The following is a 25,668-nucleotide window of genomic DNA, read 5'->3' on the forward strand; positions in this document are numbered from 1 at the left end:
TTTTCTTTCCTGGTTTTTTATTTTGTAGCGAACTCTGAAGTCCTTCCCTTCTCTTGGTTATTTTAAAAAGAAAATTACACCTATTTTCTCCTCTTCTTTTAATTTCATTTGCGTGTGTATTTGTGCACATATGTGAGTATGAGTGTGCATGCACTCAGGGAGCACATACAGAAAAGTTCATGGATATAGGGGTCAGACTCAAGTGTTGCTCCCCAGTAGCCACCACCTCTTTTAAGACAAGATCTCTTGTGACCCGAGGCTCACCAATTAGTCTAGGATGTCAGGCTAGCAAGTTCCAGAGATCCTAAATCCCAAGAATCCTCCTGTCTCCGTCTCCCTGGTGTGATCACAAACGTGTACCACCACGCCTGCCTTTTCACCTACATTCTGGAAATTGAACTTGAATCCTCATCCTTGCACAACCAGTACTTACCTGACGGAGCCACCTCCCCATCCCCCGTAATTTTGTATTTTAGAGTCAAATCTTTTATTTATGTGGAATGAGTTTTTCTGTGAGAAGTTGCCCTACTATGTACTATGGTTCAAGGTAGCAAACTACATTATATGAAACTTTCAGGCCTCCACTCTTCAAGGGGCACTCCCTTCAAAGGCATCAGCTGCCACCAAGAGGATTTCAATCCATACCGCGTACCACAAGCAAAGCCTTCAGAAGCAGCAGTTTCACAATCAGAAGGCATACAGCCATGGAATGAGGAATGGACGAGAATCCTCTGGGTGTCATCTAATCAGACAAGCAGTCTCTCCTGGCTTTACATGTTTGTGTTTAGATAGTTCCTTGGGTGATGACAAAGGACTGTGGCTTAAAGAGAAGTACTACATATGACCACCAGAGTGTGCACTTCATCTCTCCATTGTCAGTGAGTTCATCTAGAGCCCTTGGGACCTCCTTTAGCCACAGAGATCTGCAGGTGGCATTTCAGAAGTGCAAAAAGAAGGCTAAGTATGTCTACCCTAATTTCCTGCCCTCTTTCCCTGCATCCCAGAAGTCCCACCTTTACCCTTTGCCCAGCAATTGGCTTCCACCTTCTTTATTGACCAAGTCAAGAACCAATTAGGGAAACATCACTTCCCCCTACAAGCCATTGCCATACCCCTGAGCTATGTCTCCAGACCCCAGTGTCTCTCGATGGTGGGTTCTTCATCTGATTCTTTTCTCTAACCCTCGTACTGTCCAGCAGCAGGCTGATAAAGTAAACCCTCACACTTCACATATTAAAATTGTGGCTTTCATGTATGCTGGAGGCTAAGGCAGAAGAATAGGATTCTCAAGGCCTGCCTGGATTCACAAAGAGATCAAAAACAGCCTGGACAAGTTTAATGACAAATCTGTCTCAAAATAAAAAGTAAAAAGATATAGCTCACTGGTGGGATATCTGCCTGGTGTGAGCACTGCCCTTCCTCAGTTCAAACTCCAGCACTAAAAAAATAAAAATAAAAGGTTTGGGAACCTTCTGTGTAACTTGAAATTCAGAGAGTCTGCCTTAAGTTTCCTCACACAGAAAACGAGGAAGAAGCTGCAGGGAGAGCTCAGAAGTTAGGATCGCCTGCTGTTCTTGCAAAGGACCCAGATTTGGTTCCCTGCACCCACATCAGGTTGCTCAGAGCCGATTATAACTCCCCCCTGGGGAAGCCAGTCCCTCTGCTTGTTGGGAGCCGACTTTAGTAGAAAGTGGCTAGATCAACTTTGCAGCCATCTGGAACCATATACCCTGATGAAAGACTTGGTTGTCAAAAGCCTATAACAGCTGAAGCACACTCTGATAAATATATTGTTTATCCCACATAGCTTGTTTTGCTGTTTAGTGACCCCAGCTGTATGGTGCACGTGGTAAAATGTTTTCACCTGTGTTTTCCTGCTTGTGTATATAAATACCTCAGCATTCCCTTCAATAGGGGAGACATGAGAAAATAGAAGAGAGACTGAATCACACCCTGTCTTGTCTCCATTCTTCGAGTCTCTTGCCCCAAGAGCCACACTCTCTCTTGACCAGAGCACTTAGCCCCAAAAGTGTTGAGGCAAAGTGTTGAGGCAGAATGTGGGCCTCAACATCTGCTGACCTCTAAGGGCATCTGCATGCATGGGACATACTCACATAAATAGACCCATACTACGAAATGTTTAAAGATAAATTCTAATTTACTTTTTTAAAACTATGTCAAAGTGGTGGATTTGTTAATCAGCTTGAGTGTGGATCATCTTTCCACAGAGAATCTGCATCAAGTCATACATCACACTGTGTATCTCAAATATATGCCATTTTTATTTATCAAAAAGAAAAGGAGCCGGGCGGTGGTGGCGCACGCCTTTAATCCCAGCACTTGGGAGGCAGAGGCAGGCGGATTTCTGAGTTCGAGGCCAGCCTGGTCTACAGAGTGAGTTCCAGGACAGCCAGGGCTACGCAGAGAAACCCTGTCTCGAAAAAAAAAAAAAAAAAAAGAAAAAAAAGAAAAAAAAAAAAAAAGAAAAAAAAGAAAAGGAGGGGGACAGAAGAAAGATCTCATAGCAGAATCCGAGAGCAACTTACTGTTCACCTGTTAAAAACTGATTTTAAAGAAAACAGACCACAGCAGAAGGACAGAGTTTACATGAGAGTTGCTTGACAAATTGAGGTGAGGTGGGAATTTTGCTCTTCTGCCCCCTAGGGCTTGAACTTGTTTCAGATTTTTGGACATAGTATATTTATAGAGTTTGCAATGTCACAGATGAACTGAGGACCCCACAGAAAGCAAAACCACTGGATAAATCAAGCACAAGCCAAGAACCATAGGTCTGCTAGCCTGGGCTATGTATGCTATTCCCACACTGCTAGCCTGGGCTATGCTATTCCCACAGGAGCTCTGGCTCACGTCTCAGAAAGTCATTTTAAATTTGCTGTTTGAAAGGTAGGGCTTTTGCTTGTTTTGAGACAGGCTTTTACTACATAGCCCGTACTGATCCTGAACTGGCAGCAATCCTCCTGCCTCTCTGTTTCCCCAGTGCTGGGATCACAGGCATGTACCACCATGCCTAGCTTAGGACAATTTTTGAGCAACTAAGTTTCAGCTGGGCTGAATAGGGAGGAGCACAAGCTTTACTGCAACAGCTCTGAGTCGAAGGTCACAGGGCAGAACCTCCACCCTTGTCAGTATTCTAAGAAACAAAGGAAATAATCCAATTAAGTGAAGGTCTGTTGAGATAAGGAATAACATGCCTGGCTCCTAACAGTGCTCAACAATGGCTCCTAGAAGTGCCAGAGCACCCTCTCCCCTAGAGGCAGACCTCAGACACATCTGTGCTGCCCTGAAGTGACTACATCAGAAGCAGCTACTTTTACAAGGCAGTTTCTTTGTTTCCCACACCCCACCCCACCCCACCCCACCCTCGCTCCAAACTTCCATTTTTAGAGGCTACAAGCATCACCGGGAATTCTGTCTCACAGTGTGGTAGGAAATGACTCAATCCAATCAATACTGTCCACTCACTGGGTGTGGCTGCATGCACTTGTAATCTGGTGCGTAGGAGACAAAAGTAGAAATATCACAAGTTCAAGAACAGCCTAGGCTACACTCTAGGTATTGCCACCATGCTCTCTTAGAGATTGCCCTTTCTCTCTCTCTCTCTCTCTCTCTCTCTCTCTCTCTCTCTCTCTCTCTCTCTTTCGAGACAGGGTTTCTCTGTGTAGCCCTGGCTGTCCTGGAACTCACTCTGTAGACCAGGCTGGCCTCGAACTCAGAAATCCGCCTGCCTCTGCCTCCCAAGTGCTGGGATTAAAGGCATGCGCCACCACGCCCGGCCTTGGCCTTTCTCTTGACTCCTCTAAACAGAAGTTGGGCCAACAGGTCCAGGGGCTCAAGAGCCACTCTTGTGGGATGATGCATCTGTCTCCCATTTCCCACCAATGCATCTCTGGATGGACTCAGGGTCCTGCCTCTCTTTTTGAGTCCCACATGACCGTGCCCAGGAATGTTCAAGGGAGACTTTCCCTCGGACAACCCCTCACTCACTCACTCTGGAGCCTGATCTCTCTCACGACCCTCTTCCACACCATGACCAGCCTTCATGAGCCTCTGCTGGAGCCACAAAGGGCAGTGGGAAGGTAGCTAAAAAAAAAAAAAAAAAAAAAAAAAAAACTGGGGTAGTTAGCTTCTCTAGAATGGGGATAACTGCCATGGGCTGACCAGAAAGAGGAAGTATGGTCAGGCTAGTGCCTGTTGCCTCCAAGGGTGAGTGAGGGTATGTGGGCGATCAAGCCTCTCCCCAGTTGTGCTTAAGAAACGCCTTCAGTCCACAGCTGTCTCCCCAGCTGCTTTCAGCAAACACCCTGGCAGTCTAGGTAAGTGCTTCAACTTTCCTAAGAACAATTTCTTGCTTTTTTCACCATAGTCATCTGTCCATGGTGTTGTTAGTCAAGTGGCCAAATAGGCAATCTCACAGGCATGGGCTGAGGGGACTGTCGCCTGAGGCTGTGGTAGACAGCCGGGTACAACTGGAGTAACAGTGGCCTTGAAGAGTCCACTTGACATTGCTGCCGAGTGACCTCAGCCATCTCTTCAGTCCTCCAGTGTGTGTGCCAGGCACGATAAGTTTACCTCCAAGGATGAAGTCACCATTGGGAGTAAGCTGCGTACAATGTAAGGAATTATCACTGTCTGAGTAATGTCTGTAATATCTGGTATTCGATTGGTGGAGGGCCCTCACTGCACTTCGGAAACTCAGACTACACATTGGTGCTCTTGGATGAAATAATCAGAACAGTGTGGCTCTTGGTACCTCTGGCACTCGGCTTCTGGTGTCTGGGATTTATAAGGCACCTGCCAAACTTCAGGAGGTGTTCAGCTGGTGTGAGGCCTTGACGGAGCCATGCGCTTTTGACCTCTGGAAAAATCAATGTTCTCAACTCTCTCTTTTTTTTTTTTTCTTATAGAAAATATTTTATTTTCTGTGTTTGGGAATTTTTCCTGCATGCATGTCTGTGTATCACATGTATGCCTGGTGTCCTTAGAGGCGACATGGGGCTATCAGATCCTTGAGCTGAAGTTGCAAGTGGTTGTGAACCACAATGCAGTGCTGGGAATTGAACTTGGGAATCCTCTGAAAGAGTAGTCATTGTTCTTAGCCACTGAGCCATGTCTCTAGCGCTTCAAAAATCATTTTTTAATCCATGTGTTATGCCACAGACCGTGTGTAGGAGAATCAGCTTCTCCAGAAGTTTGTCAGGATAGAGTTCTCCCTTCTTCCTTCTTTCTCCTCTCTTCTCCCTACATCTCTCTCTCCCTCCCCCTTTTCCTCCCTTTCTCCCCCCCCCCCGGCCCCCCCCCCCCGCTCCCATTTCCTTTTTCCCTAGCAAATAGATGTATTTCCTAACTGAAGGCAAACAGATTTGCTAGGCAAGCAATAAGCTATGAGGACTGAGTGTGTGTGGATAGAATTGAGTCCTGTGATAAAATAAATCAGACTCAAAATTAATGTGTGGCTGTCCTGGCTTGATAAGCTATCATGCTGAGACATACATGCAGCAGCATGACAGTGTGGGCAACTGCCAATCCAGCTATTGGCCCAAACACTGTGTTAGCACATGCAGACAGGCAGGCATCACAGCTAGCTCCTAATAAATTTAAATAACAATGGAGATAGCCATTCATTATGCATAAGTATCCTCACCTCATTAGTTCTACAGCATTTGCATTCTGATCTGACTTTTTTTTTTTTTTTTTCCCTAGACAGGGTTTCTCTGTGTAGCCCTGGCTGCTCTGGTACTCAATCTGTACACCAGGCTGGCCTTGAACTCACAGAAATCCACCTATCTCTGCCTCCCAAGTGCTGGGATTAAAGGCATGTGCCCAGCCTGACACTGTTTTTAATGGAACACTAGCCATGATGTCATCATTATATAGTGGGCTTGCAAGCCAGAATACAGAATAAGGATGTGATTACGGTGTGTTCCAGCACTTCAATGTAGCAGAATATAAACTTCCTCACAGGGTTTTCTATTGAAACATCATTTTATAGCTGCACCTTTAGTCACGCACTGGAGGGGCAGAGTTAGGTTGATCTCTGTGAGTTCAAGGTCAGCCTCATCTACCTAGTGACTTCCAGGACATCCAAGAGAGACCCTGCCTCAACCCTTCACGAAAAATGTATAATTCTGTATATAAAACAATGTCAGTACATTCATTTACAATGACCTTAATTAACCCGTTCACTTTAGTAAAATACTGCATGTGATTTTAAAGGGCATGGGCTGGACATGTAACTTAGTGGTAAAGTACTTGCTGTGTATGTGCAAGGGCCTAGGCTTAATTCTCAACATAAACAAACACACAAAAGATCACAAAGGAAACATCATTCAAAACAAATACTTAAATATGTAACTGTATTTTACATCAGTATGTCTTCTTTAGCAACAGGTTTAATGGTCATAAGTTTGGTTTAGTCAACTCAGGTTTCTCATCTCATACCCTATACATATTAGACTCAAAACAATTTTTTTTTTAATGTATCAACCCAGATATAGTGGCACTGGAGAAGTGGAGGCAGGTGGATCTCTGTGAGTTTGAAGCCAGCCTCATCTATATAGAGAGTTCCAGAACAGCTAGGGCTACATAGAGAGACACTGTCTCAAATAAATCCAAAAGTAACAAACAAACAAAACTCATGTATCATACCAGCTAACCTTAGTCATGACTGTGCCCTTCCAGGCTAGCAGCCTTCCCTCCAGCTGGAAGGGCTGCACTTCTAAGAGCTGTGCTGGTAACACTCCCAGGAGTCACAGTGTCTAGACTTGCTGGCAAAATATTATTTAGAGTCCTCAGCAAACTCTAGGAGCCAGGTATTTTAGTTTAAGGACATCAACATCACATTTTCGTAGCTATTAATAATTTAAGAAGTTACTAGTAAACAATAGCCGTTTCTTTTTACATAAAAATGAAAGTTATACATTGTATCCCATCTCACTAGAGAACTGAAGATTGACTCCAAGAAAAGATGTGCTTAAGACCCATCTGGAGGACCCCGAGACCTCTCAGCATTAGACAATGTGTGTGTGTGGAGGGGGGGAATTTAGTCAGAAGGAAGTGTCTGTACCTATCTCTTCTTCAAGCCATCAGAATAAAAGGATTTCCAGGCTTGTGGGTAGAGAGTTGACATTTTCTCCATTTTGTTTCAGTTTTACTCTAAACTGTAAATTATGCATCTACAGGAGGGCCTTCCATTTTTATTAATTTTGCATAATATCTAAATAAAAAACACAATGTTTGGTATGCAAATGGAGCCTCAAGATAGCCAGCAGGCTGCCATCCCCAGGGAGCTTCTGTATATGAGCCCATGGGGCTGTCACCCCCTGGAGGCTCATTGGTTGGTCAGTTCAGGACTCTTGAGAATCTTTGCTTTAAGCTGACAGAGTGACCCCCAAGAAGGCCAGGGAGAATGCAGGGAGTCTGTGGAACTGCATGTCCCTTGCAGGACAAAAGCTCAATGGGACACAGAAATATAGGGGAGTCCTGAGGCTGTCGAGGTAGGCAGATGCCAGTTGGGATTGATCTTGGCCATGCCGGGCAGACTTTAGAGAGTTCATATTTCACTCTGCTTCACTGGCAAGGAACTCTAGAAAGACAAGAGGTCATATCCATATGCGGCAGCCAGCAGGGAGCCAAACAGCTAGAACAGGTCAGCAAGACGGCCCTTTGCACAGGAGTCTAGAAACCTGGCTGGTGCACTGGAAGTGGAAATACAGGATAATGGATTCGAAGGCTGGGGAAGGAGGCAAAATGTGGTGGTTGAGCTTGCCAGCCTTTCGCAGAAATGGAAGACTACAGAATGAACAGACAGTGGATGCTTTCTGTAGCCCCACCCTGTCCACACTCAATTTTAAGTGAACACTAAGTTTCCACACGGCCATTTCCAGCACACATGGCAGCAAGGTGGTCAGGTGAGAATGTGGACATCCTGACCATCATCAGTGATGGATGGACAGGCAACTAGAGAGGAACCAGACAAGAACTGCTCACGATGACGACAGGCTTGATGAGTGCTTAGCTCCCTCATCCCATCCTCTGCTTTAGGACTTTCCAAAGCCCTTTTTGGTAAGCCTGTGGATTAATTTAGGCGATACCTCTTTCCTCCTGGTCAGCACAGGCTCGCAGCTTCTGTGTAAGACTGTACTGCACTGACTCAGGAACCAAACCCCTTTCCTGATTCCCACACCACTAAAACTAAGCCTGCTCAGGAAAGCATTGGTAGACTCGGAAACCTTGTCAAGGATTGGGCAAGAGATGACCAGAGGGGTGCACAGTGCATCTGTGAGCAACTACAGACTGAATACGGTACAGCCATCTTTGCCTTCGCATCCCTGACCCTTTCTGTCAGTTGCTTCTTCAGACTCTGTACCAGCCGCTGGCTTGTGCTCCACCTTCTCCTGTCCCTTCTCCTACTTGTCCTTCCAGGTCCCCACCTCTAAATATCCTCTTTTATGACCCAGAGGAGAAGATTCCTGGTTCCTACCAGCAGCTCAGCTAAGGGGTGGGTATTCTGTAGCCTCCCATTGAAGGGTGGTTGTACTTCCTGAAGGTAACTTCAGTTGTAAATTGAGCATTTTTGGTTTGCTCTTGATAGTGCCGGTGTCTGGTGATCCTCGGAGCTCTTTCACATGTGTCAGTCTCTTGGAAAAGTTTTGGAGCCTGTATGGATCTTGCTCCAGATACAGATGCTGGGCACCAGGAAGATGGGGGAAAGCAGCCCACTCCCTGGGTGCCCAGCTCAAGGCCCTGGAGTGCTTTACAGTTCTGTGAATGTGTGTGACTTTTCAGGGCAAACTATCTTTCTCCCCAGCCCCCACACCTGCCCCTGTCTCTCTCCTTTCTTTCCTGTCTTTCTTTTCTTCCTTTTCTTTCTTTCCTTCTATTTCTCTTTCTTTGTTTTTTCTCTTTTCTTTCTTTCTTTCTTTCTTTCTTTCTTTCTTTCTTTCTTTCTTTCTTTCTTTCATACAGGGTCTTACTCTGTAGCCCTGGCTGGCCTGGAACTTGCTATTTGTCTAAGCTACCTGGAGCTCACAAAGATCCGCCTGTGTCTGCCTTCCAAGTGCTGGAGATTAAAGTCATGAATCACCAGTCTCAGGAATTCATGATAAAGAATAAAGTATTGCCACTGGCTCCCCAGAAATGCCTTCTGAAGAAGAGCACACTGAGCTGGGGTAGCCATTGCCTTTCTTTGCCTCCCTACCTTGCTCAACCACCATCATCCTGTAGAATGTCCTGCTCAGTCCTTTCCACCACACAGAAATGCACCAGGCTCACTGAGGTTCCTTAAAATGCCTTAGGTAACCTGAGGAATGCAGGACATCCTGGAGTAGCTAGAATGCCCCTCCCCAATACATGCCTTGGCCTCTGCCAAGGGTGGGTAGCAGATGGAAGGCAGGGGTCTCACCTGACATCATATGTCCTAAAGAGGTGACTCGGGAATAATACTACACAGGGCAGGAATTTGAGACCCTCACTCAAAACTCTGTACTATATGAATAATATATGAATCTGACTGCTCACTGCATAAACGCCAAAACAGGATGTTGGTAGGAAAGACATCAGCTTCATTCAAGGAGCAGTGCCTGAGAAGGTGCCTGCTGATGTCCCCAATGCTTCCTCCCAGAGAAGTTAGGTACAAGAAAAGAAGGAAGGGCCGGGAACAGCGGGAGCAGCAGGCAGGAAGGCTACTGCTGGGTGGGGCTTCATCATTCAGAGCACCTGCTTCCTTTCTTGTTTTTCTCTGGCTACAATGTAGCAGCCTCCTAGGGCTGGTTTCTTTGTTTTTGTTTTGTTTTGTTTTGTTTTGAGACAGGGTTTCTCTGTATAGCCCTGGCTGTCCTGGAGCTCACTCTGTAGACCAGGCTGGCCTCGAACTCAGAAATCCGCCTGCCTCTGCCTCCCAAGTGCTGGGATTAAAGGCATGTGCCACCACTGCCCGGCCTAGGGCTGGTTTTCTATCTGTTTTCTACAAGTCAAGCCTTGTCGTACTTGAATCACTTTGTGTTAGCTATTGGACAGAAGAAAAAAAAGAATTATTACATATTCTGGTGTAATCCAAGATCAGCACATGTTCTGGGTTCTCTAAATCTAAATAAAGATAATTAGCAATGATCATCTTTTTTTTTTTTTTTTTTTTTTTTTTTTTTTTTTTTTTGGTTTTTTTGAGATAGGGTTTCTCTGTGTAGCCCTGGCTGTCCTGGAGCTCACTCTGTAGACCAGACTGGCCTCGAACTCAGAAATCCACCTGCCTCTGCCTCCCAAGTGCTGGGATTAAAGGCGTGTGCCACCACCGCCCGGCTGATGATCATCTTTTTTATTTGTGGTGCTGGGAGTCGATCTCTGAGCGTTTGTGTAAGAGGCAAGCAATCTACCATGAAGCTACATCCTCAGCCCCAGTTATTGTCTTACTCATTTGGGGTAGTTTATGTTTAGAGTCTAGAGTGTCAGGCTGAGGGAAGAGAACTAACCTTGCAGGGGAGGAAGCGGACAGAAACTGCAAAGGGCTTTTCACAACAGCATGGCTGCCGTTATATTCCTGGGCTGCAGGGCCACGAGATATCTACCCACAGTGGAGAAAAGGGCTGTCAAATCTACTCATCTATACATCCACAGTCACACATGCAGAATCTGCTGTGCCCCTGTGACCTAGACACCAGGAGCATGGTAGTAAGAGAGGAGACAGGGTCCTGCTGGCATGGTACTTACATACCAGCTTGGGGGGCAGGAAGTGGGGAGAGACAGTGAACAAGGAACACAGGCAGACAGGGAGGAGATGCCAGCCTTCTTGTCCTTGTATGGGTGGGGAAAGATGTGTTTCATCTGTACTTCACAGAGTAACCTAGGTCTAAGGTGCCCCTTCCTGTAGCTGAGGGGCACTCTTGGGGCTCAGGGAGGAGGGAAGGAAGGCCCCAGAAGTAAGCGCCACAGGGAGATGTAGAGTGGGAACGCAGGGCTGGAAAGAGGTGGAAGATTTTTTGGCTCACTTGGGAGCACTGTCCTCACTTGAGAGCACTGTCCTCACTTGAGAGCTAGCCTGTCTCCTGCCCTGGCTTACCCCACCCCACACCCCCATACCCAGGTTATTAACTCTACTTCCTACTTTGGAGAAAATGGACATTTTGGTGTGATCCGCCAACTTCCTGTCCCTGTGTTGTCCTTATCTTTCATCCAGTTCCATTCAGATTCCCTCCTGTCTTCTGACCACTGTTCCATTCTGAAAGCTCAATCTACTACTGACTGGAGACAGCATCTCCCGGCTCAGTTCTGACTCTTCTTCCCTCTCTCCCCTTCATCCCTACGTTCCATTTTTTCTCCTCCCTTCCGGAACTGGAACCTGTCACAGTCTGCAACAGGCTGAAGTCCCTCCCATTATAAACAAACAACTCTGGGTCTTGGATTCTTCCCTTCTTGAAATTCAGGGTTTCCTTTTCCGTGAAGACACCCTCCCCCTTCCTTATTCCTGTGGCAACCCCTCCTCCCAAGTTCTTCTTCCTCTTCCTTTCCATCTTGATGATTGTGGCTCCATCCCTCATCTCCACCCCACCACTCTGACCCACCCCCAACCCCCACACCCAGAGCTACAGATCTACAGAATCTGTAAGGCTCTGAGAATCCCCAGGATGACTGGGGAGAAAAAAAAGAAAGTTTGGGAATTCTGGACACCTGAACAGAAAGTGTTATGCGTTAGGGAGAGGACACCAAGCAGGGAGGACACAGGGGGCTTCCTGGGACCACTTCATGTTCCAGGAATTGCGTTCCTTCACCCTCATCACATCGGCTATAGCTGTCCTCCAAGGACCTCAGAGTCCTGGAAAGAAAACCTGAGGCACCAGGGAGTTAATTTTTCTTCCTCAATGTGGAGGCAAGTGAGTTTAAATGAAGAAGTAGAGAAAAGGTCAGCCTGGAGCTTTGCTGGTGAGAGGGAACTTGTTCATTGGTGGTAGCCTTCCAGGGGCCATGACAAGCACACAGGGAAGGTATTTGAGTTCGAGGAACCTTTTCAGTGCCTTGTATCCCACCCAGCTTCTGCTGCCACCATCTATGGCTGCTCCCAGGAATAGACACATGGCCTCACCAGCACCAATTAGAAGTCCTGCAGACCAGTCGAATGTGGGGCTCCTCACTCAGACCAGAGATCCTTCTAGATGGCTTGTTAAAAAATGTTGATTCAGATTCTCACACCAGACCCACAAGAGTTGAAAGTTGGACTTTGACGCAGAGTAGGTGCACAAGACCTTGTATTTAAGTGTATCTTAGTGCCCAGAAATTGAACGTTTTTTGAGATGCTCAGACATAACCGTCAAAAGTTAAGACCCTAGAGTCAGACAAACTTTGGTTTCTGATTTTTTTCAATTATTTGCTCTACAATTTTGTTAAGCTCTTCCAGGCCTCTATTTTCTAACCTGTAAAGTGGGATGATAATGATGACTATTTAGCTTATGGGGCTATTGTGGGGATTAAATGATCTGGGGCAGGTAGAGTAATTAAACTCGAGGGAAGTCAGCACACAATACATATGGCTATTTTGTTGTTCTTGATGTTTGTTTGTTTGAGACAAGTCTCACTATGTAATCCCAGAACTTGATAATGTAAACAGGCTGGTCCTAACTCACAGAGCCCCACCTACCTCTGACCCCTGAGAGCTAGGATGAGAGAGAGGCAAGTGCCACCACGCCTGGCTACACACGGGTGTTCTAAGTGGTTTTCTTCACACTGAGGTTCCCTTTATGAACAACAAGTTGCACCGAGAGACTGAAGTCTTGCGAATATTGGAAAATTTTGAGCATGGTTCTGCTTTCAGTTCTCGTATGAAGAGAAGGAATTTGTGGGTTTCATGTCAAGGTGGCAGAATAGACAGACTCTGGTGTCTGAGCTGGAATCTCAGGTTGCCAGTTAGCACGGTTCTTAACCTGTCCAAGTTCTGCTTCCCCTTCTGAGAAACGGAAATGCGGTCATCCCTCTTCAGTCAGGTTCTACATCTATGGATTCAGCCAACAGAGGACTGAAAAGGCTCCAAGCACCAAGTGCCTCTCCACTGGTCATATGCACTTTCTACCCCCTTGCCATTGCTCCCTCAGTGACACACTGTAGCAACTACCTATATAGTACTTAGGACGTAAGAGTAGGCAACAGGCGATCTCAAGTGTGGAAACGAATGTGCATAGGCTTACACAGAGACGTAGTTGTTCATACACTGTCTTACATAAGTGACTCACATACCCGTGCATTAGACTACAGAGTCCCACAGATCATTCTTGGACCCACTTTTGCTCTGAGGGCCCTGCCTTATCTCAAGCATGAGTTATGCCCTGAGAATCCCCTCCTGCCTCTTGCAAACAAAGACTACTTCTGTGCACCATCCCAAGTCTGCCTTGAAGCAAGACCCTGCTGCTGCATGACCATGGTGACAATACCAGACACCATGTGACTGACTTCAGGTCAAAGGTGGCAGAATCATCACACTGTTTTCTTCTCCTTCTCCAACTATCACAAAAAGGCAAAATATTTTTTTAAAATATAACAATATAAGCCGGGCGGTGGTGGCTCACGCCTTTAATCCCAGCACTTGGGAGGCAGAGGCAGGTGGATTTCTGAGTTCGAGGCCAGCCTGGTCTACAGAGTGAGTTCCAGGACAGCCAGGGCTACACAGAAAAACCCTGTCTCGAAAAACAAAAACAAAAACAAACAAACAAACAAAAACAATATAAGCCCATGGGTCTGATTTAATCAAAGAGCGTCCTTTCATTGAGGAGTAAGCATGGAGTCATTTGTGTCAGAGCCCTTCCTTTCCTCAAAATGTTCGAATCAAATCCCCGGAACTTGGATTATGTCAGAGTTCACAGAAAATGGGAATCAAGGTTTTTGATCAGCGGACTGAGTGAGGAAATTATCCTGACTCAGTGGATGGATCCAGTGCAACCTTGAGAGTCCTGACACACTGGGAGGAAAGTCAGCAGAGGATAATCAGAAGCAGATATGACAACAGAAGAATGGTCAGAACTGTGTAATAGGCCTGGCTTTGAAGACAGGAAGTGGTCCTGAGCCAAGGACTGTGAGTGACTTCTCAAAGCCAAAGAGATAAGAAAATGGATTCTCTCCTGGAGGATCTAAAAGGGTATTGCCTAAAGGCCCACAGCCCTTTGGTTTCAGACTTACAAGTAAGATATTCATGAACTGCCGACCTTCAGAACTGAAAGATAAATTTATTCTATGTGTGTGATGGCTTGCCAGCATTTATATATGTGAATCTTGTATGTAGTATCTGCAGAGACCAGAAGAGGGCATTGCATTTCCTGAAACTAGAGCCAGCCATGTGAGTGCTAGAAATGGAACCCAAGTCCAAGCATTGGCTCTTAACCACTGAGTAATTTCTCCAGTCCTAATATAACATCTTTTAAAGATACATAGCTTTGTTATGTTGCCTAGCCTGGACCCAGACTCCTGGGTTTGAGTCCCCTGACCCAGCCTTTCCAACAGCCATCTCTTGAGAAGTCTGTTGTCCTCTGTAGCCCTCTGAGAGTTGTGGCTACAGCGTCAGGCTGGTTCTCAGCATCCTGTCAGGCAGGCATTTGCTTGTGCCATGCTTTGGTGGCTTCCTGCAATCTTGCAACCTACGGTCATATCTACCAGCTTGGTCACAGGCCTGGGGCCAGAGTAAGATTCCATTTCTGTATCTTTCTAGGGCCTGTAGTTGGCCATGCCCTCCCCCAATACGAATTCCCCACACTTCTCCCCTGTATACCTCTCCTGTCTGGAAGCACCTTAACCATTGAACCAGCTCGGCCATCTCAGGTGATATCACACTGGAAATGGAATGTGATTCTCTTGGGCTCCCTCTCTTGGCTTTACTCTCAGAAAGACAAGTTAGCCTATTCTGTTGAAAAAGCATCTCTCAGCAGTCCACGGAGACGGGGGTGACTTCAGGGCATTCTTCATGGTGGGCACTGAACAGTCAATTTGGGGGACTGCCATAGAAATGGCTTGGCTTTTAAAAAACACCAGCTGCTCTTCCAGAGGATCAGGGTTTGATTCCCAGCACCCACAGTATACAACTGTCTAATACTCTAGTTCTAAGGGCTCTGTCATTCTCTTCTGGCTCCATGAACACCAGGAATGCATGTGGTACACAGACACACATGCAGCCAAAACACTCATATATATAAAATAGTTTTTTATTAAAAAAAAAAAAGAATTCCATCACTTCTCAATACTGTGTCATGATGGGCAAGCCTCAGTATGAGTTCTAGTGGAACATGCCATATTCAAATCATAGCACCTAGCAAGGTACTTTTCCTAGCCCCACCTTCAAAACAAACAAACAAAAAACTCTCAAAATTCTCTCTCCACAGTCATAAAAAGTGTATCTTATCTTTGTGATTTAAAGAACTGCAGCTGGGGATTGCCTTTGGTGGTATGTCTCCCATCTGCCGTGCCTTCGCAGTGGAAGCAAGCCCTGGTTGTGGCCTATTTCTGGAGAGTCTATAGTTACACGGCTCATAGCTAAGCCTCACAGACTCTTATGAAGTACTTTGCAACATTGATCCCGTGTTACAGATGGGACACAGTCTCCAAAGACAGTAAGCAACTTGCCTGTGGTCTGCTAAGGCATTGTCTGTAAGGTCTGACTGTCTGGGTCCTAAGCATGTGTGTCAGGAAGCATGGTAGATGACAGTCCCAGCCTGCAAGCTTTCCACTTACGCCTCATGCCTCCATCTCTATTCTTCCTAGGCTTCCACAGCAATGAATTGGTGGAGGAACAATTTCTGGATTATCTTAGCTGTGGCCATCATCTTCATCTCCTTGGTCCTGGGTCTCATCCTGTACTGTGTCTGCAGGTGGCATCTTAGACAAGGTAATGATGGCCATCTTACCTGGCAGGGGGTGGGGGACAGGTGATGTCAGTGCAGCAAAACTCAGCATAAAGCTGGCCTGTGTGGGCTTAGGGGGAGCATCATGAGCCTTGGGTGTGAGTTCTAGCCTTGCCACAAACCTCTCTGTCCCTGGGCCTCAGTTTCTCATGTGCATATCAAAGGGGAGGAGATTAATTCCAAAGCCAGAGGATTTGGGTGAAAACAGATGCAGGGTCACTGGAGCTGTCTTCCAGGCACCAATAGATATCGTCTTTTCTGCGACTCTCTAAAGGGAGCAGATGGAAGTCTGTAGAAAGCTAACTGTCTCAAGCATTAAAATACAGATTCGATCAGTTGCTAGGTGAAGTCTCTCTGGTCTCTTTGATGACAGTTCTACGAGGCTCCAGTCCCAGAGCCCACTGCAGGCAGGATAAACTGTAGGTCAAAGGTTTTATGACTGGGTTGGTGCCCCAATCCCTCCATTTGAGGCCTTGCCTGGTTACAGAAGAGGGCCAGCTCAGGCTGCATGTCCCCCATTACTAGAAGTCTTTGCTAGGGTTACTCTTGTAGATTCCACGGAGTGTAAGTACCACAGGCAAACATTAGGCAGAGCTCGAGGAGTCCTGAAGAGGATCGGAAGGAAGGATCAGAGGAACCAGCTGGGTCAGGGACACCAGAAGAACATGAGAATATGGCACACAGAATCAAGTGACTGGGACTCATGAGGACTCACAGAGATTAGGGAGCCTGTAGGGGGGTCTGACCTAGATCTTCTGTATGTATGTTATGGCTGAGAAGCTTGGTGGTCTTGTGTGAATCCTAACAGTAGGAGCAGGGACTGTCCCCAACTCTTTTGCCTGCTCATGGGACCCTTTTCCTCCTACTGGGTTGCCTCATCCAGCCTTGAAGTGACCGTATGTGCTGGTTTTATTGTAGCTTGTTATGCCATATTTGGTTGATGTCCCTAGGAGGCCTGTTGTTTTCTGATAGAAGACAGAGCAGGGGTGGACCTGGGGAAGAGGGGAGGTGGGGGAGAGACTGGGGGATGGGCAAGAAGGGGAAACTGCAGCTGGGATGTAATATATGTGCGAATTAAACAACAAACAGATAAGCAAACACAGATACAATGCATGATGAACATGTTTCAGTAGCCTGGCTGCCTTCTCTCTAAGACCTGGTTTCTGCTATTTTTTCCATCTTGACCAGAAGGTTTGAGCCTCCCCAGACAAGGTGACTGGAGATGAATATTAATTTTAGGTTATCTACAACTAGGTTTTCCATTTTGCTGTTTATGTCCAGAAAAATGAACTCCTCAAGCAGTAGCATAGTCCTTTGAGTTCCTAGCCATTTAAAAGAAAATACAAAGTGTCCCAAGCCAGGAGCATGCCCAGCTAACAGACTGGACAGTACACAGGGTGCCCTGGGTGAGCCTCCCTGAGCTCTCAGCACACTGTCCCCAGGCATCTGCTCAGCGAGCGCTGAAGGCAGGCCTTTTAGTCGGTTCCTAGCCCACAGGGAGACAGAGCCTCAGTAGAGGTGCTCAAGGGTTAGTGGCAGAATTGGGATCAGATCTCAGGTGTGCTGGGTTCTCAATTTGATCTTCTTTTCCCACTATCCCTTAAGTAATTAATTTTTAATAAAAGGAGAGGATTTATTCAGAACTCTATTACTTTATTTTATACATAAAATACACACACACACACACACACACACACACACATATATATATATATATATTAGTTTTTATATTTTGTGTTTTTTGTTCTTTTGAGACAGGGTTTCTCCGTGTAGCCTTGGCTATCCTGAAACTCACTATGTAGACAGGTCTGGCCTTGAGCTTTGAGATCTGCCTGCCTCTGCCTCCCACGTGCTAGATTAAAGGTGTACGCCACATGCCTGGCATCTTTTTTTTTTTTTTTTAATATATAATTTTTAGAAAGTGTGTTCTGGGCTCATATACTTCTCTATCCATTGGCTATCTTTTAAGTTTTTTCCATTTATCCATTTGTTTGTTTATTGCTGTTGCTGGCCAAGGGTTGCCTCCCAGGTTCTGTGGCTTCACGGCCAGGGTCTAAATGCTAGCTAGCTAGCTCTGTCACTTGCAAGCTGGGTGTTCCTAGGTCTCTTATCTCTTGGCAGTTCCCCTCCTAATGTCCTGGATCTGATTATTTTCCAAGGACTTCTAAATTCTGAAGTCACAACTTTCACTAATGTGCTCTAATGAATATGGTTTCCCTCCCTTAGGCAGGAACTGGGAAATTGCCAAGCCTTCGAAACAGGATGGAAGAGATGAAGAAAAGATGTATGAGTAAGTGGGGGGAGGGAAGACCCCTGTGGTTCACCTCTGAGAATAGACTGTTCACTGCCACCAGCGCCCTTCCGACTCTGTTCTGGTGTGGCTGCAATGCCTCCTTCCCTATGGAGTTGGTGAGATGGATCTGTCAACGTTCTCGAGCTATGCAAGGAGGAAGGCCTTGTGGGTGCAGGGCACCTCTGGCACCCTGTTATGGGTTCCCTGGTCATATTTATTCTGACAGAGGTTACTGTGTAAGCTCTGTGTCCCAAGCTCAGTCATACCTCTTTTCTTTAAGCAGATTACATGTCTGAAAACGTGGCATAAAAGTATAGCATTTGCTTCCCCTTTTAAAGATTTATTTTTATATTACGCGTATGAGCCCTTTGCCTCTGTGCACGTCTGTGTACCATGTATGTGCCTGATACCCAAGAAGATGGGCATCTAGATCTCCTGAAACTGGAGTTATAGACAGCTATAACCCACCGTGTGGCTGGGAATTGAACCTGGGTCCTCTAGCCCTGAGCATTGACTTTACATTTTGCCTTTTGTGAAATGTTGGGGCTTGCTATTTATGATGACGAGTTCCCAAGGCTACACTTTAGGAACAAGAATTCATGAGGGGGACCTATGGGACCTAGAACTTATCTTACTCACAGTTTTTTGTTTCTTTGTTTGAGACAGGATTCTATCTACTACATATCTCTGGCTGTCCTCGAACTTGCTATATAGACAAGGCTGGCCTCAAACTCACAGAGATCCATCTGCCCCAGCCTCCTGAGTGCTGAGATCAGAGGTGTGCACCATCATGCCCAGCACAGCTATAGTCTAATACAGACAAAACCAGATAGAATCAGCAAAGGAAAAGAAGGCACATAAGGAGGAATATAGGAGAAACCAGCCACAAGCCTCCAGCTGTCCTTCCCTGGTGATTCTGAGGACAGGTCCCAGCGAGCGTGTATGTCAACACACATGAAGCCTCACAGACCCAAGCAGCTCAGAGCCTTGGTACCCAGAAATAGTGACAGAGAACCCATCACTGACTTAAGCTACTCAGTGCCCAGCCCCTCCAGGAGTCAAATCGATATAGCATGACTCAGGGGTTCAGATGAACAGAAGCAGGCGTGCCCCGTAAATGAGATTTTGAGCATAGCCATCAGGAGCAGTCAAAATCCCAGACGTATAAACACAGTGGTTAACCATGTGGTATTCTAAAAGCTGAGAGGTGGTCACCCAGGATCAGAAACCGGTTAAGGGGCAGCCTTTGCCTATCTGCAAGAAAATCTACACTTTTCTAAAATGGGTTTTATTGGGGTTCAAAGAGACCAGCAAATATAACCTTCCCTTGTCCAATCTGATTCCATCGATGAGTAAGTCAATCAAATATCACAGAGCCGATGGCCAAGGCCTTGCTACAATGTGAAAACTTCCCACAGAAATGTGCTATTATGACATGTCTTAGTCAGGGTTTCTATTCCTGCACAAACATCATGACCAAGAAACAAGTTGAAGGGGGGGTGGGGGGAATTTATTCAGCTGACACTTCCACATTGCTGTTCATCACCAAAGGAAGTCAGGACTGGAACTCATGCAGGTCAGGAAGAAGAAACTAATACAAAGGCCATGGAGGGATGTTACTTATTGGCTTGCCTCCCCTGACTTGCTCAACTTGCTTTCTTATAGAACCCAGGACCACAGCCCAGGATGGCACGACCCACAATGGGTCCTCCCTCCTTGATCCCTAATTGAGAAAATGCCTTACAGCTAGATCTCATGGAGGCATTTCCTCAAAGGAGGCTCCTTTCTCTGTGATAATTCTAGCTTGTGTCAGATTGACACACAAAACCAGCCAGTACACTATGGAATTTTTTTTCAGGAAGGATACAGCTCAACGAGTTGCTATGAATGAAGCAGACATAGGTAAAAGATGCCCAGCTCAAGAGTAGATCTTGGGCTGCAGAGATGGCTCAGTGGTCAAGAATATCAATTGCTCTTCCAGAGGCCCTGAGTTCAATTTCCAGCAACCATATGGTGACTCACAACCATCTGTAATGGGATCCGATGCCATCTTCTGGTGTGTCTGAAGACAGCTACAGTGTACTCATATAAATAAAAAATAAATAAATCTTTTTAAAAAACAAGAGTAGATCTTGCTAACATCATAGACACTTACTTCTAAGGCCTTCAGCCATGGCACCCCCAAATCCCTACTGGCCAGAAGAAATCAGCCAGGCATTTGATCATTTTGTGCTTCATGTGAGTGGAATAGCACATGGTATTTTGCATTTTTTACCTTTTTTTTAATTTTTTTTAATTTTTTTTTATTTTTTTTTTTTTAGTACTAGGTTGTCAGTTCAATCCCAGGCCTCACATATAACATGCCAGGCTCCACTATTGATACTTAACATTAGGAGGGAGTGCATCTGCCTTGCAATTGAAATATACCTGATATACCACGCCTTCCCACAAGAGGTTGTGCTCTGTGCTCTAACGACAATCCCTGCCCATTATGTATGTGGGCTGGAGGAAATGGTTTCTTTGGGGTGACAGAAATGAAATGCAGAATCTAGAACGGTATGGAAATGTTTCCAACTTGGAGGGATCTAGATTTGAATCTTCAACCCATTTACTCGCTCTGCTCTCTTATAAAGCAGCTAGCAGTATGCTTGATTCAGACCAACTACTGACTCTCTCTCCCGCTGTCTCTCCCTCTGTGTCTGCCTGTTTGTCTGTCTGTCTGTGTGTGTGTGTGTGTGTGTGTTTCTCTCTGTTTCTCTCTATCTCTTGCTCTGTGTCTCTACATCTGTCTGTCTGTCTGTCTGTCTGTCTCTCTCTCTCTCTCTCTGTATGTGTGTGTCTCCCTCCCTCATTCTCTCCCTCCCTAGGAATGTTCTTAACTCTTCATCAGGTCAGTTACCTCCTCTGCCACCCAGGGGTTCACCTTTTCTGGGAGACCTGGGTAAGTACAGTTTGCTGATAACAGCATCATTCTGGGTGGGATAAAGAATGTATTGTTGTATCTTTTTTAGCTTACTAACAAAATTATATAGACTGGATGGCATAAGCAGTGGGAAAATTACTTCCCCACAGTTGTGGAGGCTGGGAGTCTGAGATAAAGGTGTTGGCTGGTTTGGTATATGGGAAGGGCATCTCCTGACTTGCAGATGGTGGCTTATTTTTTTTTAAACATGTGGGGGTGTGTGTGGTTATGTGCCTGCTCATGTTCATATGTGTATGTACATGTGTGTACATGTGCTCGAGAATGAATGTGCATATATCTTTGAAAGCTAGAGAACAGCCCTCAGCTGCAATTCCTCAGGCACCATCCACATTTAAAAAAAACAGTCTGTCATTGGCTGGAACTCACCAAACAGGTGAGGCAAGCTGGCTGGTGAGTCCTAGGGATCTGCCCTGTGCTGAGATTTCAAACATGCACCCCATGAAAATAACACATATGAGATGAGCATAGTAGATAGAAATGATAGATAGATAGATAGATAGATAGATAGATAGATAGATAGATGATAGATAGGCATATGATAGAAAGATGGATAGAAAGATGATTAGATAGAGATTGACAGAGATAGATACATGATAGATAGATGATAGATAATTGACCTATAGATGGATGGAGATAGATAGATAGATAGATAGATAGATAGATAGATAGATAGAAGATAGATAGGTAGATAGATAGACAGATATGGGTTCTGAGAATTAAACTTGGGTCCTCATACTTGTGAGGCAAAGACTTTGCAGACTTTGTCTCCCTTCCCCCTTTTTTGGGACAGTCTCATGTAGCCCAGGTTGGCCTTAAGCTCCTTGAGTGCTCTTCCCTTCCTTCCCCAGCACTGTGATTACAGATGAGGACCATCAGGCCTGGGAGTTCCCTGAGTCCCATGACTGGCCCCTGTTAGACACAATCTCACTTAAACCCTCAGAGCTCTGTGAAACTGATGAGTGCTGTTGCTCCTGTGACAGTTGACAACACTGAGGCCCAGAGGCATTAAGTGATTTACCCACAATCCAAGTTACCAAGTTAGTTAACTAAGTCCTGGAGTCCAAAGGTGAACTCGTTTTTACAGGAAATGAAATGGCAGAGGCTTTCCGATTTTTTTGGAGAAATACAAGATCATTGTGGAGGCAAATCTGATTCTCATTATAGGTGTAGCTAAGCTGTTCCTCACTGTATCAGTCCATTTTCTGTTACCATGACAAAATACTTGAGGCTGGGTAGCTTTTTTAAAAAAGAGGTTTACTTAGTTTGCAGCTTTGGTGGCTGAGTGTCCAAACAGCATGGCACTGAAAAGCTGCATCATGGGATAAATATGACATCATGGTAGAACCCATGTGAGAGCAGAAAATCACATCTTAGGGCTGAGTGGCAGAGCAAAGGGAGGACCCATACTGCTTCTAACCAGTCTCCATCTCTTAAAGGTCCCACCACCTTTTACCCTTCATTTAGTTTTGTGTCCGTATGTGTTTGTCTGCCCGCATTTGTAGCATGAATACACATGTGTCCAGAAGAGGGAACTAGATCCCCTGGAGCTGGAGTTAGAGGTGATTATGAACTTCCTGATGTGGTTGCTGGGAACTGAAGTCAGATTCTCTGCAGAGCAATAGAAGCTCTTAACCATCAACCCCCCTTCCCACACACAATGTTACCATATTGGTAACACACCAAGTCTTCTACACATGAGCCTCAAGGAGAATCTTAAGTCACAGACGAAAAGCAGCAACCACTCCTGTTCCTGCTACAGACCATTCTGCACCGAGTCTATCTTTGAACACTACCCCTCCCTCACACACACACACACACACACACACACACACACACACACAAAGTTTCCTTCCTTCTTAGCAGGCAGATTTGTATGTAAGCAATACCAAACAATCCTGGGAGCATCCTAGAGTACGGTACAGGGAGGGATGAACCAACAAGTCCATCAACTCCAGTTGATCCTTGTGATCTGGGATCTGTGGACATAACTGTGGTCACCTAGCAACTGGCTGTGGTCTGCTTCTTGAGTGTTTGCATCATGGTTCCCTTGAAGTGGGGTCTTAGCGCAGAGATGTGGGAGTCAAGAGATCTGCCCAACATTTGTCATTCGTGCACTTGGATGATCCTGAGACATGTGTCATGTCTGTGACTGGTTTTCCTCTGTGAAATGGGGAACTGGTCACCCAGGAAGTGGGAAGATCTGTAATGTGTTCAAAGCTCATGTCGAGCCACTTGGTTAAAAATACATCAGTACAGAGTAGCCTTGCATATTGCAACCTTTTTCTGTGCTTTAGCCCCACAGGAAGCTCCAAGACAACCATCAGCTTGGTACTCATCAGTGAAGAAAGTTAGAAACAAGAAGGTCTTTGCTATCTCGGGCTCCACGGAGCCAGAAAATGATTACGATGATGTTGAGATCCCAGCAACCACTGAAATCCAGCACTCTAAAACAACCATACCTTTTTGGCAAGCTGAAACAGGCTTACATAACTCATTTTAGAATAATCTAGAATGGCTGGACTGTAACACAAGCACTTCCTAATCCTTGGAGGAGGCCGCCTCGGCCATGAGAAAGCCAGAGCAGAGGACAGGGCAGCTTGATGTTCCAGAGGCCCAGATGATGCTCCAGATGTTCCTGTTGCTCCAGATGTGTCTCCTGTTGCTCCAGATGCTCCGATGTTTCTGACAGTGCAGACGCTCTGCCCTGAGACTCTGAGGGTGTGGCCTTGACACCTCTATGGAGGAAGTGTCCTTAGTGCAGACCACTGTGCCTGTGAGAATTGACTCATTTCTCAACATTCCCCTTTGTTTCCTTGGTGACTGTGGCTGTGGGGCAGTAACTCTCAGCCTTCCTAATGCTGGGACCCTCCAATACAGTTCCTTAGATTGTGGTGATCCCCAACCATAAAATTATTTTGTTGCTACTGTATAATTACAATCTTGCTACTGTTATGAATTGTAATGTAAATATCTGACATTCAGGGTATCTGATAGTCAACCCTTCAGGGGGTTGAGACCCATAGGTTGAGAGCCACTGCAAGGGATCATAGTCTTGATATTTGATTGTCTAGAGCCTCCCAGTCCCCATCCCTATGTCGCCTGTGGGTTAAGGATGCCTGTCTCCCTTCTCTCAGGCCTCACCCACCCTGAACCTCCCAGAAGCTATGACTTGTCATAGCTGAGGGATCTTGTGATGTGCAGGTCACCACACTCTGAGAGTCTGTAAGGTGAGAAAGTGTTTTTTGTTCTTGTGAAGCCACCCCACCCATTCACACCTCAACCCCCAGTACATTTATAGAATGTGAACCAAACCCTGAAAGAGAATCAAGTTCTGACACAAGTTTACTTCCTGTGTTTTTAGATACTATTTCTAATGAGCAACACAAGACACAAGTGATTTCTGACTTCCGCCCCCGGCTGTCTTTTCTTTGGCCATGGGTGTGCTGGCTATACCGGGGAAAGTAGATTTCCTCGGGAAGAGCCCAGTCAGCACCATCCAGCAGCAGCATATTCAAGATGGGAGTTCAGGCCTTAATGTCCCTTCTAGCCTTCACTATTACATCTTTAGCGGCCATTCATTCCTTTTCCATCCTGTCTTTCCTGGGGTGCTTTTGTCTCCTACTTATTTCCCTCTCAGCGTTGCGGAGTGACGTGGCCAGTACCACAGGGCTCAGGGTCTCCTTTACCCTAGCAACTTCCCAACCACAAGCTCCAGTCGACCCCTTCTTTCCAGTTCCAGGCTTCAGTGACTGCAGGACACCTCCATCTGATTATCCCACGGGATCCCCAAGTTCAATATATTCCATGGAGAACTGATGACCCAACCCGGGCTTCTTATGCTAGATTACTTCCTCCCTTGCTGAGGGCAGAAATTAGGTCCTTTCTCACATTCTTTATTGCCAGTGTCCCCACCTCCTGTTGACTGTGCCTCAATCAGGGCTCTGTCTCCATCACTCTGAGGTCAGCCCATGGCCAGCACTTCCCAAAGGGAACTTTAAGAACCCCTAACCAGTGTCCTGCCTCTGGCAGCTCAGACTCCAAAATACTGATTGGCAGCTGGTGATTTTCTAAAGTGAGCAACTGAATACTTCCTCCAATTGCTTAAAGCTCATCCTTACCCATCAGCCTCAGAAAGAGGCCAAACTCTTAATCATGGCTTACAAGATTTGTCAGGATTTTGTTACTGGCTAACTTCACACACCACTGCCTCCTGGCAACCTCCACCCTCCCCAGTGTTTTCCCTCTGTTTGAAAGTACCTTTGCTGTAGTCTCTCTTGTCCCTGCTCAATACAGTGTTCCTCCCCACCGTTGCATCTTAGGCAGCGTGCTATCCTCACCGCCCCATGTGGTAGTGGTGGCCTTCTAGGTGCTTCCCCTGCATAACTCTCATATCCTGAATGATCTGCTTATGAGACTTCTGTTTCCAGTTTAACAAAGGCAGCACTAGTGCAGAAATGGGCCTTTTCTTCTTTGTTTTCCCTGTTCTTAGCATGCTAAGGATGGTGAAT

At 46.0% G+C, this 25,668-nt stretch overlaps 1 protein-coding gene across 1 annotated transcript; it reads left to right on the forward strand.

Annotated features, from left to right (window-relative positions):
- Window positions 1–4,211: 4,211 nt before the first annotated feature.
- Scimp (SLP adaptor and CSK interacting membrane protein) lies at window positions 4,212–24,505 on the forward strand. The gene is made up of 5 exons (XM_034507812.2): window positions 4,212–4,334; window positions 15,745–15,868; window positions 18,111–18,174; window positions 21,045–21,118; window positions 23,455–24,505. The coding sequence occupies exons 2-5, from the start codon at window positions 15,757–15,759 to the stop codon at window positions 23,658–23,660; spliced, it is 456 nt and encodes a 151-aa protein (XP_034363703.1). The 5' UTR covers window positions 4,212–4,334; window positions 15,745–15,756; the 3' UTR covers window positions 23,661–24,505.
- Window positions 24,506–25,668: the final 1,163 nt, after the last annotated feature.

Source organism: Arvicanthis niloticus, chromosome 6, assembly GCF_011762505.2.
Source record: "Arvicanthis niloticus isolate mArvNil1 chromosome 6, mArvNil1.pat.X, whole genome shotgun sequence".
Lineage (NCBI taxonomy): Eukaryota > Metazoa > Chordata > Mammalia > Rodentia > Muridae > Arvicanthis > Arvicanthis niloticus.